At 57.8% G+C, this 16,487-nt stretch overlaps 1 protein-coding gene across 1 annotated transcript in view; it reads left to right on the top strand.

Moving 5' to 3' along the window:
* The window catches only part of LOC122923991 (disintegrin and metalloproteinase domain-containing protein 12-like), a gene marked incomplete at its 3' end in the record, with an annotated part of 52,286 nt that extends 36,040 nt beyond the window's left edge, over positions 1-16,246 (top strand). The window contains exons 8-18 of the mRNA XM_044274918.1: positions 1,976-2,047; positions 5,311-5,480; positions 5,552-5,636; positions 5,715-5,857; positions 5,935-6,112; positions 8,271-8,363; positions 8,443-8,638; positions 9,538-9,646; positions 15,156-15,351; positions 15,564-15,635; positions 15,805-16,246. Coding sequence (XP_044130853.1) covers positions 1,976-2,047; positions 5,311-5,480; positions 5,552-5,636; positions 5,715-5,857; positions 5,935-6,112; positions 8,271-8,363; positions 8,443-8,638; positions 9,538-9,646; positions 15,156-15,351; positions 15,564-15,635; positions 15,805-16,246 — 1,756 coding nt within the window. The remainder of the gene's footprint in view (positions 1-1,975; positions 2,048-5,310; positions 5,481-5,551; positions 5,637-5,714; positions 5,858-5,934; positions 6,113-8,270; positions 8,364-8,442; positions 8,639-9,537; positions 9,647-15,155; positions 15,352-15,563; positions 15,636-15,804) is intronic.
* Positions 16,247-16,487: the final 241 nt, after the last annotated feature.

Genomic DNA, 16,487 nt, shown 5'->3' with positions numbered 1-16,487 from the left:
CACATATCATCAGTGTCTGTTCTTATACTGTGTAGTGAGGTGAGTGTGAACGGTCACATATCATCAGTGTCTGTTCTTATACTGTGTAGTGAGGTGAGTGTGAGCGGTCACATATCACTACTGTCTGTTCTTATACTGTGTAGTGAGGTGAGTGTGAACGGCCACATATCACCACTGTCTGTTCTTATACTGTGTAGTGAGGTGAGTGTGAACGGCCACATATCTCCACTGTCTGTTCTTATACTGTGTAGTGAGGTGAGTGTGAACGGCACATATCACCACTGTCTATTCTTATACTGTGTAGTGAGGGGAGTGTGAACGGTCACATATCACCACTGTCTGTTCTTATACTGTGTAGGAGGTGAGTGTGAACGGTCACATATCATCAGTGTCTGTTCTTATACTGTGTAGTGAGGTGAGTGTAAACAGTCACATATCACCACTGTCTGTTCTTATACTGTGTAGTGGGTGAGTGTGAGTGGTCACATATCACCACTATCTGTTCTTATACTGTGTAGTGAGGGGAGTGTGAGCGGTCACATATCACCACTGTCTGTTCTTATACTGTGTAGTGAGGTGAGTGTGAGCGGCCACATATCACCACTGTCTGTTCTTATACTGTGTAGTGAGGTGAGTGTGAGCGGTCACATATCACCACTGTCTGTTCTTATACTGTGTAGTGAGGTGAGTGTGAGCGGTCACATATCACCACTGTCTGTTCTTATACTGTGTAGTGAGGGGAGTGTGAGCGGCCACATATCATCAGTGTCTGTTCTTATACTGTGTAGTGAGGTGAGTGTGAACGGTCACATATCACCACTGTCTGTTCTTATACTGTGTAGTGAGGTGAGTGTGAACGGCCACATATCACCACTGGTCTGTTCTTATAACTGTGTAGTGAGGTGAGTGTGAACGGTCACATATCACCACTGTCTGTTCTTATACTGTGTAGTGAGGTGAGGTGTGAGCGGTCACATATCACCACTGTCTGTTCTTATACTGTGTAGTGAGGTGAGTGTGAACGGTCACATATCATCAGTGTCTGTTCTTATACTGTGTAGTGAGGTGAGTGTGAACGGGTCACATATCATCACTGTCTGTTCTTATACTGTGTAGTGAGGTGAGTGTGAACGGTCACATATCACCACTGTCTGTTCTTATACTGTGTAGTGAGGTGAGTGTGAACGGTCACATATCACCACTGTCTGTTCTCATACTGTGTAGTGAGGTGAGTGTGAGCGGCCACATATCACCACTGTCTGTTTCTTATACTGTGTAGTGAGGTGAGTGTGAACGGTCACATATCATCAGTGTCTGTTCTTATACTGTGTAGTGAGGTGAGTGTGAACGGCCACATATCACCACTGTCTGTTCTTATACTGTGTAGTGAGGTGAGTGTGAACAGCCACATATCACCACTGTCTGTTCTTATACTGTGTAGTGGGGTGAGTGTGAACGGTCACATATCACCACTGTCTGTTCTTATACTGTGTAGTGAGGTGAGTGTGAACGGTCACATATCATCAGTGTCTGTTCTTATACTGTGTAGTGAGGTGAGTGTGAACGGTCACATATCATCACTGTCTGTTCTTATACTGTGTAGTGAGGTGAGTGTGAACGGCCACATATCATCAGTGTCTGTTCTTATACTGTGTAGTGAGGTGAGTGTGAGCGGCCACATATCACCACTGTCTGTTCTTATACTGTTGTAGTGAGGTGAGTGTGAATGGTCACATATCACCACTGTCTGTTCTTATACTGTGTAGTGAGGTGAGTGTGAGCGGCCACATATCACCACTGTCTATTCTTATACTGTGTAGTGAGGTGAGTGTGAACGGCCACATATCACCACTGTCTGTTCTTATACTGTGTAGTGAGGTGAGTGTGAACGGCCACATATCACCACTGTCTGTTCTTATACTGTGTAGTGAGGTGAGTGTGAACGGCCACATATCACCACTGTCTGTTCTTGTAGTTCACCATGCTTCACCAGGATTTGAGGGGCCTCCATGTCAGGATGATGGAGATCGCCAACAGGGTGGATGCTGTGAGTAGCCAAATATACTACATCATTTAATATATCTGTGCACCCCAGGTTTTCTCCTCCCCTGTACCCGTCACTCCTGTGCACCCCATGGTCTCTCCTCCCTTGTACCCGTCACTCCTGTGCACCCCATGGTCTCTCCTCCCCTGTACTCGTCACTCCTGTGCACCCCATGGTCTCTCCTCCCCTGTACCCGTCACTCCTGTGCACCCCATGGTCTCTCCTCCCCTGTACTCGTCACTCCTGTGCACCCCATGGTCTCTCCTCCCCTGTACTCGTCACTCCTGTGCACCCCATGGTCTCTCTTCCTCTGTACCCGTCACTCCTGTGCACCCCATGGTCTCTCCTCCCCTGTACTCGTCACTCCTGTGCACCCCATGGTCTCTCCTCCCCTGTACTCGTCACTCCTGTGCACCCCATGGTCTCTCCACCTCTGTACCCGTCACTCCTGTGCACCCCATGGTCTCTCCTCCCCTGTACTCGTCACTCCTGTGCACACCATGGTCTCTCCTCCTCTGTACCCATCACTCCTGTGTCCCCCATGGTCTCTCCTCCTCTGTACTCGTCACTCCTGTGCACCCCATGGTCTCTCCTCCCCTTTACTCGTCACTCCTGTGCACCCCATGGTCTCTCCTCCCCTGTACTCGTCACTCCTGTGCCCCCATGGTCCTCTCCTCCCCTGTACTCGTCACTCCTGTGCACCCCATGGTTTCTCCTCCCCTGTACTCGTCACTACTGTGCACCCCATGGTCTCTCCTCCTCTGTACTCGTCACTCCTGTGCACCCCATGGTCTCTCCTCTGTACCTTTCACTCCTGTGCACCCCATGGTCTCTCCTCCTCTGCACCCGTCACTCCTGTGCACCCCATGGTCTCTCCTCTGTACCCTTCACTCCTGTGCACCCCGGAGTCTCTCCTCCCCTGTACCCGTCACTCCTGTGCACCCCATGGTCTCTCCTCCCCTGTACTCGTCACTCCTGTGCACCCCGGGGTCTCTCTTCCTCTGTACCCGTCACTCCTGTGCACCTCGGGGTCTCTCCTCCCCTGTACTCGTCACTCCTGTGCACCCCATGGTCTCTCCTCCCCTGTTCTCGTCACTCCTGTGCACCCCGGGGTCTCTCCTCCCCTGTACCCATCACTCCTGTGCACCCCATGGTCTCTCCTCCCCTGTACCCGTCTCTCCTGTGCACCCCATGGTTTCTCCTCCCCTGTACCCTTCAATCCTGTGCACCCCATGGTCTCTCCTCCCCTGTACCCTTCACTCCTGTGCACCCCATGGTCTCTCCTCCCCTGTACTCGTCACTCCTGTGCACCCCATGGTCTCTCCTCCTCTGTACTCGTCACTCCTGTGCACCCCATGGTCTCTCCTCTGTACCTTTCACTCCTGTGCACCCCATGGTCTCTCCTCCTCTGTACCCGTCACTCCTGTGCACCCCATGGTCTCTCCTCTGTACCCTTCACTCCTGTGCACCCCATGGTCTCACCTCCTCTGTACCCGTCACTCCTGTGCACCCCATGGTCTCTCCTCCCCTGTACTCGTCACTCCTGTGCACCCCATGGTCTCTCCTTCCCTGTACCCGTCACTCCTGTGCACCCCGGGGTCTCTCCTCCCCTGTACTCGTCACTCCTGTGCACCCCATGGTCTCTCCTCCCCTGTACTCGTCACTCCTGTGCACCCCATGGGTCTCTCCTCCCCTGTACTCGTCACTCCTGTGCACCCCATGGTCTCTCCTCCCCTGTACTCGTCACTCCTGTGCACCCCATGGTCTCTCCTCCCCTGTACTCGTCACTCCTGTGCACCCCATGGTCTCTCCTCCCCTGTACCCTTCACTCCTGTGCACCCCATGGTCTCTCCTCCCCTGTACCCTTCACTCCTGTGCACCCCATGGTCTCTCCTCCCCTGTACCCTTCACTCCTGTGCACCCTATGGTCTCTCCTCCCTTGTACCCGTCACTCCTTTGCACCCCATGGTCTCTCCTCCCCTGTACCCGTCACTCCTGTGCACCCCATGGTCTCTCCTCCCCTGTACTCCTCACTCCTGTGCACCCCATGGTCTCTCCTCCCCTGTACTCGTCACTCCTGTGCACCCCATGGTCTCTCCTCCTCTGTACCCGTCACTCCTGTGCACCCCGGGGTCTCTCCTCCCCTGTACTTGTCACTCCTGTGCACCCCATGGTCTCTCCTCCCCTGTACTCGTCACTCCTGTGCACCCCGGGGTCTCTCCTCCCCTGTACCCGTCACTCCTGTGCACCCCATGGTCTCTCCTCCCCTGTACCCGTCACTCCTGTGCACCCAATGGTCTCTCCTCCCCTGTACCCGTCTCTCCTGTGCACCCCATGGTCTCTCCTCTGTACCCTTCACTCCTGTGCACCCCATGGTCTCTCCTCCTCTGTACCCATCACTCCTGTGCACCCTATGGTCTCTCCTCTGTACCCTTCACTCCTGTGCACCCCATGGTCTCTCCTCCTCTGTACCCGTCACTCCTGTGCACCCCATGGTCTCTCCTCCCCTGTACTCGTCACTCCTGTGCACCCCATGGTCTTCCTCCTCTGTACCCGTCACTCCTGTGCACCCCGGGGTCTCTCCTCCCCTGTACTTGTCACTCCTGTGCACCCCATGGTCTCTCCTCCCCCTGTACTCGTCACTCCTGTGCACCCCGGGGTCTCTCCTCCCCTGTACCCGTCACTCCTGTGCACCCCATGGTCTCTCCTCCCCTGGTACCCGTCACTCTGTGCACCCAATGGTCTCTCCTCCCCTGTACTCATCACTCCTGTGCACCCCTGGTCTCTCCTCTGTACCCTTCACTCCTGTGCACCCCATGGTCTCTCCTCCTCTGTACCCATCACTCCTGTGCACCCTATGGTCTCTCCTCTGTACCCTTCACTCCTGTGCACCCCATGGTCTCCTCCTCCTCTGTACCCGTCACTCCTGTGCACCCCATGGTCTCTCCTTCCCTGTACCCGTCACTCCTGTGAACCCCGGGGTCTCTCCTCCCCTGTACTCGTCACTCCTGTGCACCCCATGGTCTCTCCTCCCCTGTACTCGTCACTCCTGTGCACCCCATGGTCTCTCCTCCCCTGTACTCGTCACTCCTGTGCACCCCATGGTCTCTCCTCCCCTGTACTCGTCACTCCTGTGCACCCCATGGTCTCTCCTCCCCTGTACCCGTCACTCCTGTGCACCCCAGAGTCTATTCTCCTTTGTATCTACGATTCCTGTGTCTCCCATGCTGTGAGACTCCATTATGACGTCACTTCTCCTCTCCCAGTTTTACCGCACGCTGAATCTCCGGGTGGTGCTGGTCATGGTGGAGGTCTGGAGCCAGAAGGACCTGATCTCAGTCAGTGAAGATCCCGCAGAAACTCTAAACAGGTTCCTGGCCTGGAGAGAGAAGGATCTGGTCCGTCGAGTACATCATGATAACGCTCAGCTCCTAACGTATGTGTCTCTCCTGCGTGTGACCACGAGGTGATGTGGGGTCCGCATATTAACTCTTTATGTCTCTGCAGGGGAGTGACATTTAAAGACTCTTCTGTTGGCATGGCCACAATTAACTCTATGTGCACAGTGGATCGCTCTGGAGGGGTCACAAGGGTAAGTGATGATCTGATGGGGATCTACATGATCCTGTCTGGCTGCGGCCCCTCCTGTCACTCTGCTCCCTCTGTACAGGATCACTCTGTGAGCGTTCTAGCTGTGGCATCCACAATGGCACATGAACTGGGGCACAATCTGGGCTTGAATCACGATGTCGGAGACGGGACATGCGGCCAGCCGAAGATGGGAAAACAGTGGATAATGGCGCAGTCCACAGGGTGAGTGTCAGGGGGTGAGGCGCTGCCAATAGCCGGGGCATCGGCAGTGCTCCTGATGGGTGTGATTTCTTTGTCAGGTTTATGCCGGGCCTGGAGTTCAGTAACTGCAGCAGGAAAGACCTGATCTCCAGTCTGCGCCAAGGTGGAGGCCTCTGCCTGTATAACCTGCCCAGCCCGGGCAGCCTGTATGGGAGGGCCACATGTGGAAACTTGTTGGTGGAGAAAGGGGAGCAGTGTGACTGCGGCCTGCTGCAGGTGAGGAGGGGGCATCGGGGCTGCTGCAGGTAAGGTGTGAGCAGGGGTGCAGGTCGGGAGGAGAAGGATTGGAGGTCTGGAGGAGCAGGGGTGGAGGATCAGGAGGAGCAGAGGTGCAGGGTCGGGAGGTGCAGGGTCGGGAGGAGCAGGGGGGCAGGGTCGGGAGGAGCAGGGGTGGAGGGTCTAGAGGAGCAGGGGTGTAGGGGTGGAGGGTCGGGAGGAGCAGGGGTGGAGGGTCGGGAGGAGCAGGGGTGGAGGGTCGGGAGGAGCAGGGGTGGAGGGTCGGGAGGAGCAGGGAGGAGGGTCGGGAGAAGCAGGGGAGGAGGGTCGGGAGGAGCAGGGGGAGGAGGGTCGGGAGGAGCAGGGGAGGAGGGTCTGGAGGAGCAGGGGAGGAGGGTCTGGAGGAGCAGGGGAGGAGGGTCTGGAGGAGCAGGGGATGGAGGGTCTGGAGGAGCAGGGGTGGAGGATCGGGAGGAGCAGGGGTGCAGGGTCGGGAGGAGCAGGGGTACAGGGTCGGGAGGAGCAGGGGTAGAGAAGGAGGGGTGGAGGGTCTGGAGGGTCTGGAGGAGCAGGGGTGGAGGGTCTGGAGGAGCAGGGGATGGAGGGTCTGGAGGAGCAGGGGATGGAGGGTCTGGAGGAGCAGGGGTGGAGGATCGGGAGGAGCAGAGGTGCAGGGTCGGGAGGGGCAGGGGTGCAGGGTCGGGAGGGGCAGGGGTGCAGGGTCGGGAGGAGCAGGGGTGCAGGGTCGGGAGGAGCAGGGGTAGAGAAGGAGGGGTGGAGGGTCTGGAGGAGCAGGGGTGGAGGGTCTGGGGGAGCAGGGGTGGAGGGTCTGGAGGAGCAGGGGTGCAGGTCGGGAGGAGCAGGGGTGGAGGGTCGGGAGGAGCAGGGGTGGAGGATCAGGGGTGCAGGTCGGGAGGAGCAGGGGTGGAGGATCAGGGATGGAGGGTTTGGAGGAGCAGGGGTGGAGGGTCTGGAGGAGCAGGGGTGGAGGGTCTGGAGGAGCAGGGGTGGAGGGTCTGGAGGAGCAGGGGTGGAGGGTCTGGAGGAGCAGGGTGGAGGGTCTGGAGGAGCAGGGGTGGAGGGTCTGGAGGAGCAGGGGTGCAGGGTCGGGAGGAGCAGGGGTGGAGGGTCTGGAGGAGCAGGGGTGGGGGGTCGGGAGGAGCAGGGGTGGGGGGTCGGGAGGAGCAGGGGTGGAAGGTCTGGAGGAGCAGGGGTGGAGGGTCTGGAGGAGCAGGGGTGGAGGGTCGGGAGGAGCAGGGGTGGAGGGTCTGGAGGAGCAGGGGTGCAGGGTCGGGAGGAGCAGGGGTGGAGGGTCTGGAGGAGCAGGGGTGGAGGGTCTGGAGGAGCAGGGGTGGAGGGTCTGGAGGAGCAGGGGTGGAGGGTCTGGAGGAGCAGGGGTGCAGGGTCTGGAGGAGCAGGGGTGGGGGGTCGGGAGGAGCAGGGGTGGAGGGTCTGGAGGAGCAGGGGTGCAGGGTCGGGAGGAGCAGGGGTGCAGGGTCGGGAGGAGCAGGGGTGGAGGGTCGGGAGGAGCAGGGGTGGAGGGTCTGGAGGAGCAGGGGTGGGGGGTCGGGAGGAGCAGGGGTGGAGGGTCAGGAGGAGCAGGGGTGGAGGGTCTGGAGGAGCAGGGGTGGGGGGTCGGGAGGAGCAGGGGTGGAGGGTCTGGAGGAGCAGGGGTGCAGGGTCGGGAGGAGCAGGGGTGGAGGGTCTGGAGGAGCAGGGGTGGGGGGTCGGGAGGAGCAGGGGTGGGGGGTCGGGAGGAGCAGGGGTGGAGGGTCAGGAGGAGCAGGGGTGGAGGGTCTGGAGGAGCAGGGGTGGGGGGTCAGGAGGAGCAGGGGTGGAGGGTCGGGAGGAGCAGGGGTGGAGGGTCGGGAGGAGCAGGGGTGGAGGGTCGGGAGGAGCAGGGGTGGAGGGTCGGGAGGAGTAGAGGTGCATGTCCAGTGGATCTGTCCAGAATGGGAACAGCCCCTCCATGACTCCTGTTCTGCAGCCGTAGATGCTGCGCCTGAAGAGTCCTGTTTCTCCGTCTTCAGGAGGTGCTGTCCTTTTCTGCCGAGGGGCATTGCCATGTGCTTTCAGTATGGTTTGGGGTTGCCGCTCTGGTGTCCTCCAGGTTAGGGCCTCTTCTCCTCCATGCTGCTTACCATTCCTTTACCCGCAGGAGTGCTTGGATCCTTGCTGTAATGCCAGCAGCTGCCAGCTGATGCCCGGGGCTGAGTGCTCCTCAGATGGGTTGTGTTGTGAGCAGTGTAAGGTAAGTCATGCTGCTCTCTGCTCTGGTTATTGCCTGTAAGTGTACCTTGTGGTGACGGTCCTGACACTGCTCTCCGCAGGTAAAGTCCCCCGGGACATTATGTCGGCAGCCTTTGGGGGAGTGTGATCTCCCGGAGTACTGCAATGGAGTGTCTCCTCATTGCCCCGCCAATGTCTACCTGCAGAATGGGGAGCCCTGTGAAAGCGGGCATGCACACTGCTACCAAGGAGAATGCCGGACCCTCCAGAAACAGTGCCACGACATATGGGGTCCTGGTAAGCCAAAGGACGTGAGGGCACAAGGCCAGTGCGCAGAGGGATGTGGGTGGGGGTGCCGGATCCTCCAGAAACAGTGCCAAGACATGGTAGGCCATAGAACATGGGGGCACGAGACCAGTGAGCAGGGGGATGTGGGGAGGATTGCTGGGTCCTCCAGAAACAGTTCCAAGACGTATGGCGCCCGGGTAGGTCACAGAACATGGGGGCACAAGGGCAGTGAGCGGAAGGGTGTGGGCGGGGATGCCTGGATCCTCCAGAAACAGTGTCACGGGGTCCTGGTAAGCCACCATACATGGGTGCATGAGGCCAGTGAGCTGAGGGGTGTGGGCGGGGTGCCGGACCCTCCAGAAACAGTGCCAAGACATATGTTGCCCTGGTAGGTCACAGGACAGGGGACACAAGGGCAGTGAGCGGCAGGGTGTGGGCGGGGATGCCTGGATCCTCCAGAAACAGTGCCACGGGGTCCTGGTAAGCCACCGTACATGGGTGCATGAGGCCAGTGAGCTGAGGGGTGTGGGCGGGGTGCCGGACCCTCCAGAAACAGTGCCAAGACGTATGGCGCCCGGGTAGGTCACAGAACATGGGGGCACAAGGGCAGTGAGCGACAGGGTGTGGGCGGGGATGCTGGATCCTCCAGAAACAGTGCCACGGGGTCCTGGTAAGCCACCGTACATGGGTGCATGAGGCCAGTGAGCTGAGGGGTGTGGGCGGGGGTGCCGGACCCTCCAAAAGCAGTGTCACGACATATGGGGTCCTGGTGGATATGAGGTCAGTGGGCGGGTGGCTCTTGGAGCTCCAGGGGGCTACCAGAGATGAATTAGCAGCAAGTTGCCAGTGAGCTCAGCTCCTGCAGCCCTCACCTTTCCTCACCTTTCCTCACCTTTCTTCTCCCGCAGGGTCTTCTCCAGCACCGGATTCCTGTTTTGCTAAAGTGAACGTGAGAGGAGACAAATATGGAAACTGTGGACGAGCGACAAATGGCTCCTACCTGCCCTGCGCCCCCAGGTACCCCGGCATAGGAGCGCAGGCTGTACGTGCGCCTTGTGCGAATCGATACCGGGATTTTATATGTTTTACCGATACTAGGCTGCGCTAGTGCGTCAGAGCGCACCATGTTATGTGCCACTGCTGCCACCAATGACAAGTGAGAGGAGGGGCTGTGGCCACTGCTGCCACCAATGACAAGTGTGAGGAGGGGCTGTGACCACTGCTGCCATCAATGACAAGTGTGAGGAGGGGCTGTGACCACTGCTGCCACCAATGACAAGTGAGAGGAGGGGCTGTGACCACTGCTGCCACCAATGACAAGTGAGAGGAGGGGCTGTGACCACTGCTGCCACCAATGACAAGTGAGAGGAGGGGCTGTGACCACTGCTGCCACCAATGACAAGTGTGAGGAGGGGCTGTGACCACTGCTGCCACCAATGACAAGTGAGAGGAGGGGCTGTGACCACTGCTGCCACCAATGACAAGTGTGAGGAGGGGCTGTGACCACTGCTGCCACCAATGACAAGTGAGAGGAGGGGCTGTGACCACTGCTGCCACCAATGACAAGTGAGAGGAGGGGCTGTGACCACTGCTGCCACCAATGACAAGTGAGAGGAGGGGCTGTGACCACTGCTGCCACCAATGACAAGTGAGAGGAGGGGCTGTGACCACTGCTGCCACCAATGACAAGTGAGAGGAGGGGCTGTGACCACTGCTGCCACCAATGACAAGTGAGAGGAGGGGAGGGGCTGTGACCACTGCTGCCACCAATGACAAGTGAGAGGAGGGGCTGTGACCACTGCTGCCACCAATGACAAGTGAGAGGAGGGGCTGTGACCACTGCTGCCACCAATGACAAGTGAGAGGAGGGGCTGTGACCACTGCTGCCACCAATGACAAGTGAGAGGAGGGGCTGTGACCACTGCTGCCACCAATGACAAGTGTGAGGAGGGGCTGTGACCACTGCTGCCACCAATGACAAGTGAGAGGAGGGGCTGTGACCACTGCTGCCACCAATGACAAGTGTGAGGAGGGGCTGTGACCACTGCTGCCACCAATGACAAGTGAGAGGAGGGGCTGTGACCACTGCTGCCACCAATGACAAGTGAGAGGAGGGGCTGTGACCACTGCTGCCACCAATGACAAGTGAGAGGAGGGGCTGTGACCACTGCTGCCACCAATGACAAGTGAGAGGAGGGGAGGGGCTGTGACCACTGCTGCCACCAATGACAAGTGAGAGGAGGGGCTGTGATCACTGCTGCCACCAATGACAAGTGAGAGGAGGGGCTGTGACCACTGCTGCCACCAATGACAAGTGAGAGGAGGGGCTGTGACCACTGCTGCCACCAATGACAAGTGAGAGGAGGGGCTGTGACCACTGCTGCCACCAATGACAAGTGAGAGGAGGGGAGGGGCTGTGACCACTGCTGCCACCAATGACAAGTGAGAGGAGGGGCTGTGACCAGTGCTGCCACCAATGACAAGTGAGAGGAGGGGCTGTGACCACTGCTGCCACCAATGACAAGTGAGGGGAGGGGAGGGGCTGTGACCACTGCTGCCACCAATGACAAGTGAGAGGAGGGGCTGTGACCACTGCTGCCACCAATGACAAGTGAGGGGAGGGGAGGGGCTGTGTCCAGTGCTGCCACCAATGATGATAACTAAGGCTACTCTCACACTGCCGTTTCTGGGTCCGTTCAGGGCTCAGCATCCCAAACGGATCAGTTCGGCCCCAATGCATTCTGAATGGATAAGGATCCGCTCAGAATCCGTTGCGGACACTAAAATGCAGCTTGCAGCGTTTATGTCCACCTGACGATGCGGAGCCAAACGGATCCGTGCTGACTTACTACAATGTAAGTCAATGGGGACAGGTCCGTTTTCACTGACACAATATGGGGCAATTGAAAACGGATCCGTCCCCCATTGACTTTCTGTCTAAGTCAGGACGGATCCGTTTTGACTTAGACTTTTTTTTTAAAGAATAATGTAAATGGTTGTGAACGGATACCAGCGTTTGCATTATCAGTGCGGATCCATCTGTGCAGATACCAGACGGATCCGCACCTGACGCAGGTGTGAAAGTAGCCTAACCCATTAAGACAAATACAGGCGGTGGGTGCTGGGTGCGGCACCTGAGGGGTTAACTGCCGTGGGTGCTGTGTGATTCTGCCGCCTGTATTTGTATTAAACGTTCGTTACCATCATCGGTGGTGCAGTGGCAGCTTCTGATCGGGGCTCCGATCGGTGACCATGGCAGCCAGGACGCTGCTGAAGCCGCCCATGGACAGAGCCCAGTGTGAGGTCCTGCTCACCGGGAATAGAGCCCTATCAGGGGGGTAGTTATTAAATAACAAACACCGAAATATTAAGTAAAAATCGCCCCTTTCCCAATTTTACATATAAAATATACAAACCATAAATAAACATATCGCCACGCCCGAAAAGTCCAAACTATTTAAATAAATCTCCTATGCGGTGAGCGCCGTAACCGGAAAATCAATAAAAACTGCGCCATTCGCTATTTTTAGTCCCCTTGTCCCCCCAAAATATAGGATAGGACTCTTCACTTATGGGCCGAACGTTCCATAAAATGCGGAATGCACGCAGCTTTTTGGGCGCTTTATTTTTTTCGCGTGGTATTGAATGGTATCGCAGTACTTTTTTATGGTATCGAAACCGCATCAAAATGTTGGTATCGTGAAATGCGGATTACATACATTAAATCTATCTTGTGCATCGCCGGCAGCCTGTAGATGTAAGGGTTACTCTGCTGGCCGCTGGAAAAGTTATCCCCTGTCTGACCAGCAGGGGTCAGACGATGGGGACCAGCACCGGACCCGAGAACAGCGCTAGTGCATGCCCCTGTGGGACTGCTGGAGGTAGGTGAGCGCTGTACTCTGCTCCCATACAGAAGGGAAGCAGGGTGAGAGGTTAGCAAGGGGTTAAATGGGTAACATGGCTGCAGGTCAGATACAGCCCCACCTACCGTGTGTCCTGCCGTATGTATCCGCACCACCTACCGCGTGTCCTGCCGTATGTATCCGCACCACCTACCGCGTGTCCTGCCGTATGTATCCGCACCACCTACCGCGTGTCCTGCCGTATGTATCCGCACCACCTACCGCGTGTCCTGCCGTATGTATCCGCACCACCTACCGCGTGTCCTGCCGTATGTATCCGCTCCATCTACCGCGTGTCCTGCCGTATGTATCCGCTCCACCTACCGCGTGTCCTGCCGTATGTATCCGCTCCACCTACCGTGTGTCCTGCTGTATGTATCCGCTCCATCTACCGCGTGTCCTGCCGTATGTATCCGCTCCATCTACCGCGTGTCCTGCTGTATGTATCCGCTCCACCTACCGCGTATCCTGCCGGATGTATCCGCTACATCTACCGCGTGTCCTGCCGTATGTATCCGCTCCATCTACCGTGTGTCCTGCCGTATGTGTCCGCTACATCTACCGCGTGTCCTGCCGTATGTATCCGCTCCACCTACCGTGTGTCCTGCCGTGTGTATCCGCACCACCTACCACGTGTCCTGCCGTATGTATCCTCTCCACCTACCGCGTGTCCTGCCGTATGTATCCGCTCCACCTACCGTGTGTCCTGCCGTATGTATCCGCTCCATCTACCGTGTGTCCTGCTGTATGTATCCGCTCCATCTACCGCGTGTCCTGCCGTATGTATCCGCTCCATCTACCGCGTGTCCTGCTGTATGTATCCGCTCCACCTACCGCGTGTCCTGCCGTATGTATCCGCTACATCTACCGCGTGTCCTGCCGTATGTATCCGCTCCATCTACCGTGTGTCCTGCCGTATGTATCCGCTACATCTACCGCGTGTCCTGCCGTATGTATCCGCTCCACCTACCGCGTGTCCTGCCGTATGTATCCTCTCCATCTACCGTGTGTCCTGCTGTATGTATCCGCTCCATCTACCGCGTGTCCTGCCGTATGTATCCGCTCCATCTACCGTGTGTCCTGCCGTATGTATCCGCTCCATCTACCGCGTGTCCTGCCGTATGTATCCTCTCCATCTACCGCGTGTCCTGCCGTATGTATCCGCCCCACCTACCGGGTGTCCTGCCGTATGTATCCGCTCCATCTACCGTGTGTGCTGCCGTATGTATCCGCTCCATCTACCGTGTGTCCTGCCGTATGTATCCGCTCCATCTACCGTGTGTGCTGCCGTATGTATCCTCTCCATCTACCGCGTGTCCTGCCGTATGTATCCTCTCCATCTACCGCGTGTCCTGCCGTATGTATCCGCCCCCCTACCGCGTGTCCTGCCGTATGTATCCTCTCCATCTACCGTGTGTCCTGCTGTATGTATCCGCTCCATCTACCGTGTGTCCTGCCGTATGTATCCGCTCCATCTACCGTGTCCTGCGTATGTATCCTCTCCATCTACCGTGTGTCCTGCTGTATGTATCCGCTCCATCTACCGTGTGTCCTGCCGTAGTATCCTCTCCATCTACGTGTGTCCTGCTGTATGTATCCGCTCCACCTACCGCGTGTCCTGCTGTATGTATCCGCTCCATCTACCGCGTGTCCTGCCGTATGTATCCGCTCCATCTACCGTGTGTCCTGCCGTATGTATCCGCTCCATCTACCGCGTGTCCTGCCGTATGTATCCGCTCCACCTACCGCGTGTCCTGCCGTATGTATCCTCTCCATCTACCGTGTGTCCTGCTGTATGTATCCGCTCCATCTACCGCGTGTCCTGCCGTATGTATCCGCTCCATCTACCGCGTGTCCTGCTGTATGTATCCGCTCCACCTACCGCGTGTCCTGCCGTATGTATCCGCTACATCTACCGCGTGTCCTGCCGTATGTATCCGCTCCATCTACCGTGTGTCCTGCCGTATGTATCCGCTCCATCTACCGCGTGTCCTGCCGTATGTATCCGCTTCACCTACCGCGTGTCCTGCCGTATGTATCCGCTCCACCTACCGTGTGTCCTGCTGTATGTATCCGCTCCATCTACCGCGTGTCCTGCCGTATGTATCCGCTCCATCTACCGCGTGTCCTGCCGTATGTATCCGCTCCATCTACCGTGTGTCCTGCCGTATGTATCCGCTCCATCTACCGCGTGTCCTGCCGTATGTATCCGCTCCATCTACCGCGTGTCCTGCCGTATGTATCCGCTCCATCTACCGCGTGTCCTGCCGTATGTATCCGCTCCATCTACCGTGTGTCCTGCTGTATGTATCCGCTCCATCTACTGCGTGTCCTGCCTTATGTATCCGCTCCTGCCGTATGTATCCGCTCCATCTACCGCGTGTCCTGCCTTATGTATCCGCTCCTGCCGTATGTATCCGCTCCATCTACCGCGTGTCCTGCCGTATGTATCCGCTCCATCTACCGTGTGTGCTGCCGTATGTATCCGCACCACCTACCGTGTGTGCTGCCGTATGTATCCGCTCCACCTACCGGGTGTCCTGCCGTATGTATCCGCACCACCTACCGCGTGTCCTGCCGTATGTTTCCGCTCCACCTACCTCGTCTCTTGGTTTCTCTTCCAGGAATGTCCTCTGTGGCCGCATTCAGTGCCTGGGTGGCAGAGATCGCCCACTGTTGGGCACCAGTGCAGAAGTGATCTCAGTGAAGATATCGGTGAATGGAACGGAGGTCTCCTGTCGGGGCACATACTTTAATCTGGGAGATGATGTTTGGGACTCTGTTCTGGTAAAGACGGGGACGGTGTGCAGGCCGGGACAGGTGAGTACTACAGACCGCTGGTTGTCCATGTATTTGCCCGTTAACCAGAGCTATTAGTGACATGTAGACCATGTTCTCCCCTCACTAGTTATGGTTTTGTGACTCTCTGGGGGTCTCACATCAGACATTGTACCTCCATACCCTCCATACTGTGCCTGCTGCCCCACCCGCTGTCCTTCCCTGATTGACTTACCTTGTTCCTCTTGTTCTAGGTTTGTGTCAATCGGCAGTGTCGAGATGCTGCAGAACTGAAGGCCCAGGCATGCAGATGTGGGGGCCACGGGGTGAGAAAGGGGGTCCCTGTGTGTATTGTCTCTCCTCTCTGCTGACTCAGAGGTCCATGTCACCAGCCATTTACCTTCCCTTCCTCCCAGCAGCTCACTGGCGGTCCACATGAGTCCCATCCTGCCCTTAGTCCCCAGTCTTGATCTTCCCTTTTGTTCTGATTTGCAGGTGTGTAACAGTAATGGTAACTGTCACTGCGATCCCGGCTGGGCTCCCCCGCACTGCGACTCGTCTGGCCATGGTGGAAGCCTGGACAGTGGGCCGATTTCCCAGGATTCTGGTGAGGTTTGCCCTTATTTCTTTAGTGTCCTCTACTATTGTCAGCACCTGTCTGCTGTCAGTGCACACCTGCTCCGTCCGCTGCTGTCAGCACGCGCCTTGCCCGTCCGCTGCTGTCAGCGCCTGCCTCGTCCTCTGCTGCTGTCAGCGCGCACCTGCCCCGTCTGCTGCTGTCAGCGCGCGCCTGGTCCGTCTGCTGCTGTCAGCACGCGCCTGGTCCGTCTGCTGCTGTCAGCACGCGCCTGGTCCGTCCGCTGCTGTCAGCGGGTGCCTGGTCCGTCCGCTGCTGTCAGCACGCGCCTGGTCCGTCCGCTGCTGTCAGCGCTGCCTGGTCCGTCTCGTCTGCTGCTGTCAGCGCTGCCTGGTCCGTCTCGTCTGCTGCTGTCAGCGCGCGCCTGGTCCGTCCGCTGCTGTCAGCGCGCGCCTGGTCCGTCCGCTGCTGTCAGCGCGCGCCTGGTCCGTCCGCTGCTGTCAGCGCGCGCCTCGTCCTCCGCTGCTGTCAGCGCGCGCCTCGTCCTCCGCTGCTGTCAGCGCGCGCCTCGTCCTCCGCTGCTGTCAGCGCGCGCCTCGTC

Source organism: Bufo gargarizans, unplaced genomic scaffold, assembly GCF_014858855.1.
Source record: "Bufo gargarizans isolate SCDJY-AF-19 unplaced genomic scaffold, ASM1485885v1 original_scaffold_2122_pilon, whole genome shotgun sequence".
Taxonomy (NCBI): Eukaryota; Metazoa; Chordata; class Amphibia; order Anura; family Bufonidae; genus Bufo; species Bufo gargarizans.
The sequence above is the reverse complement of the archived record's forward strand: the minus strand, read 5'-3'. Positions and strand labels throughout refer to the sequence as shown.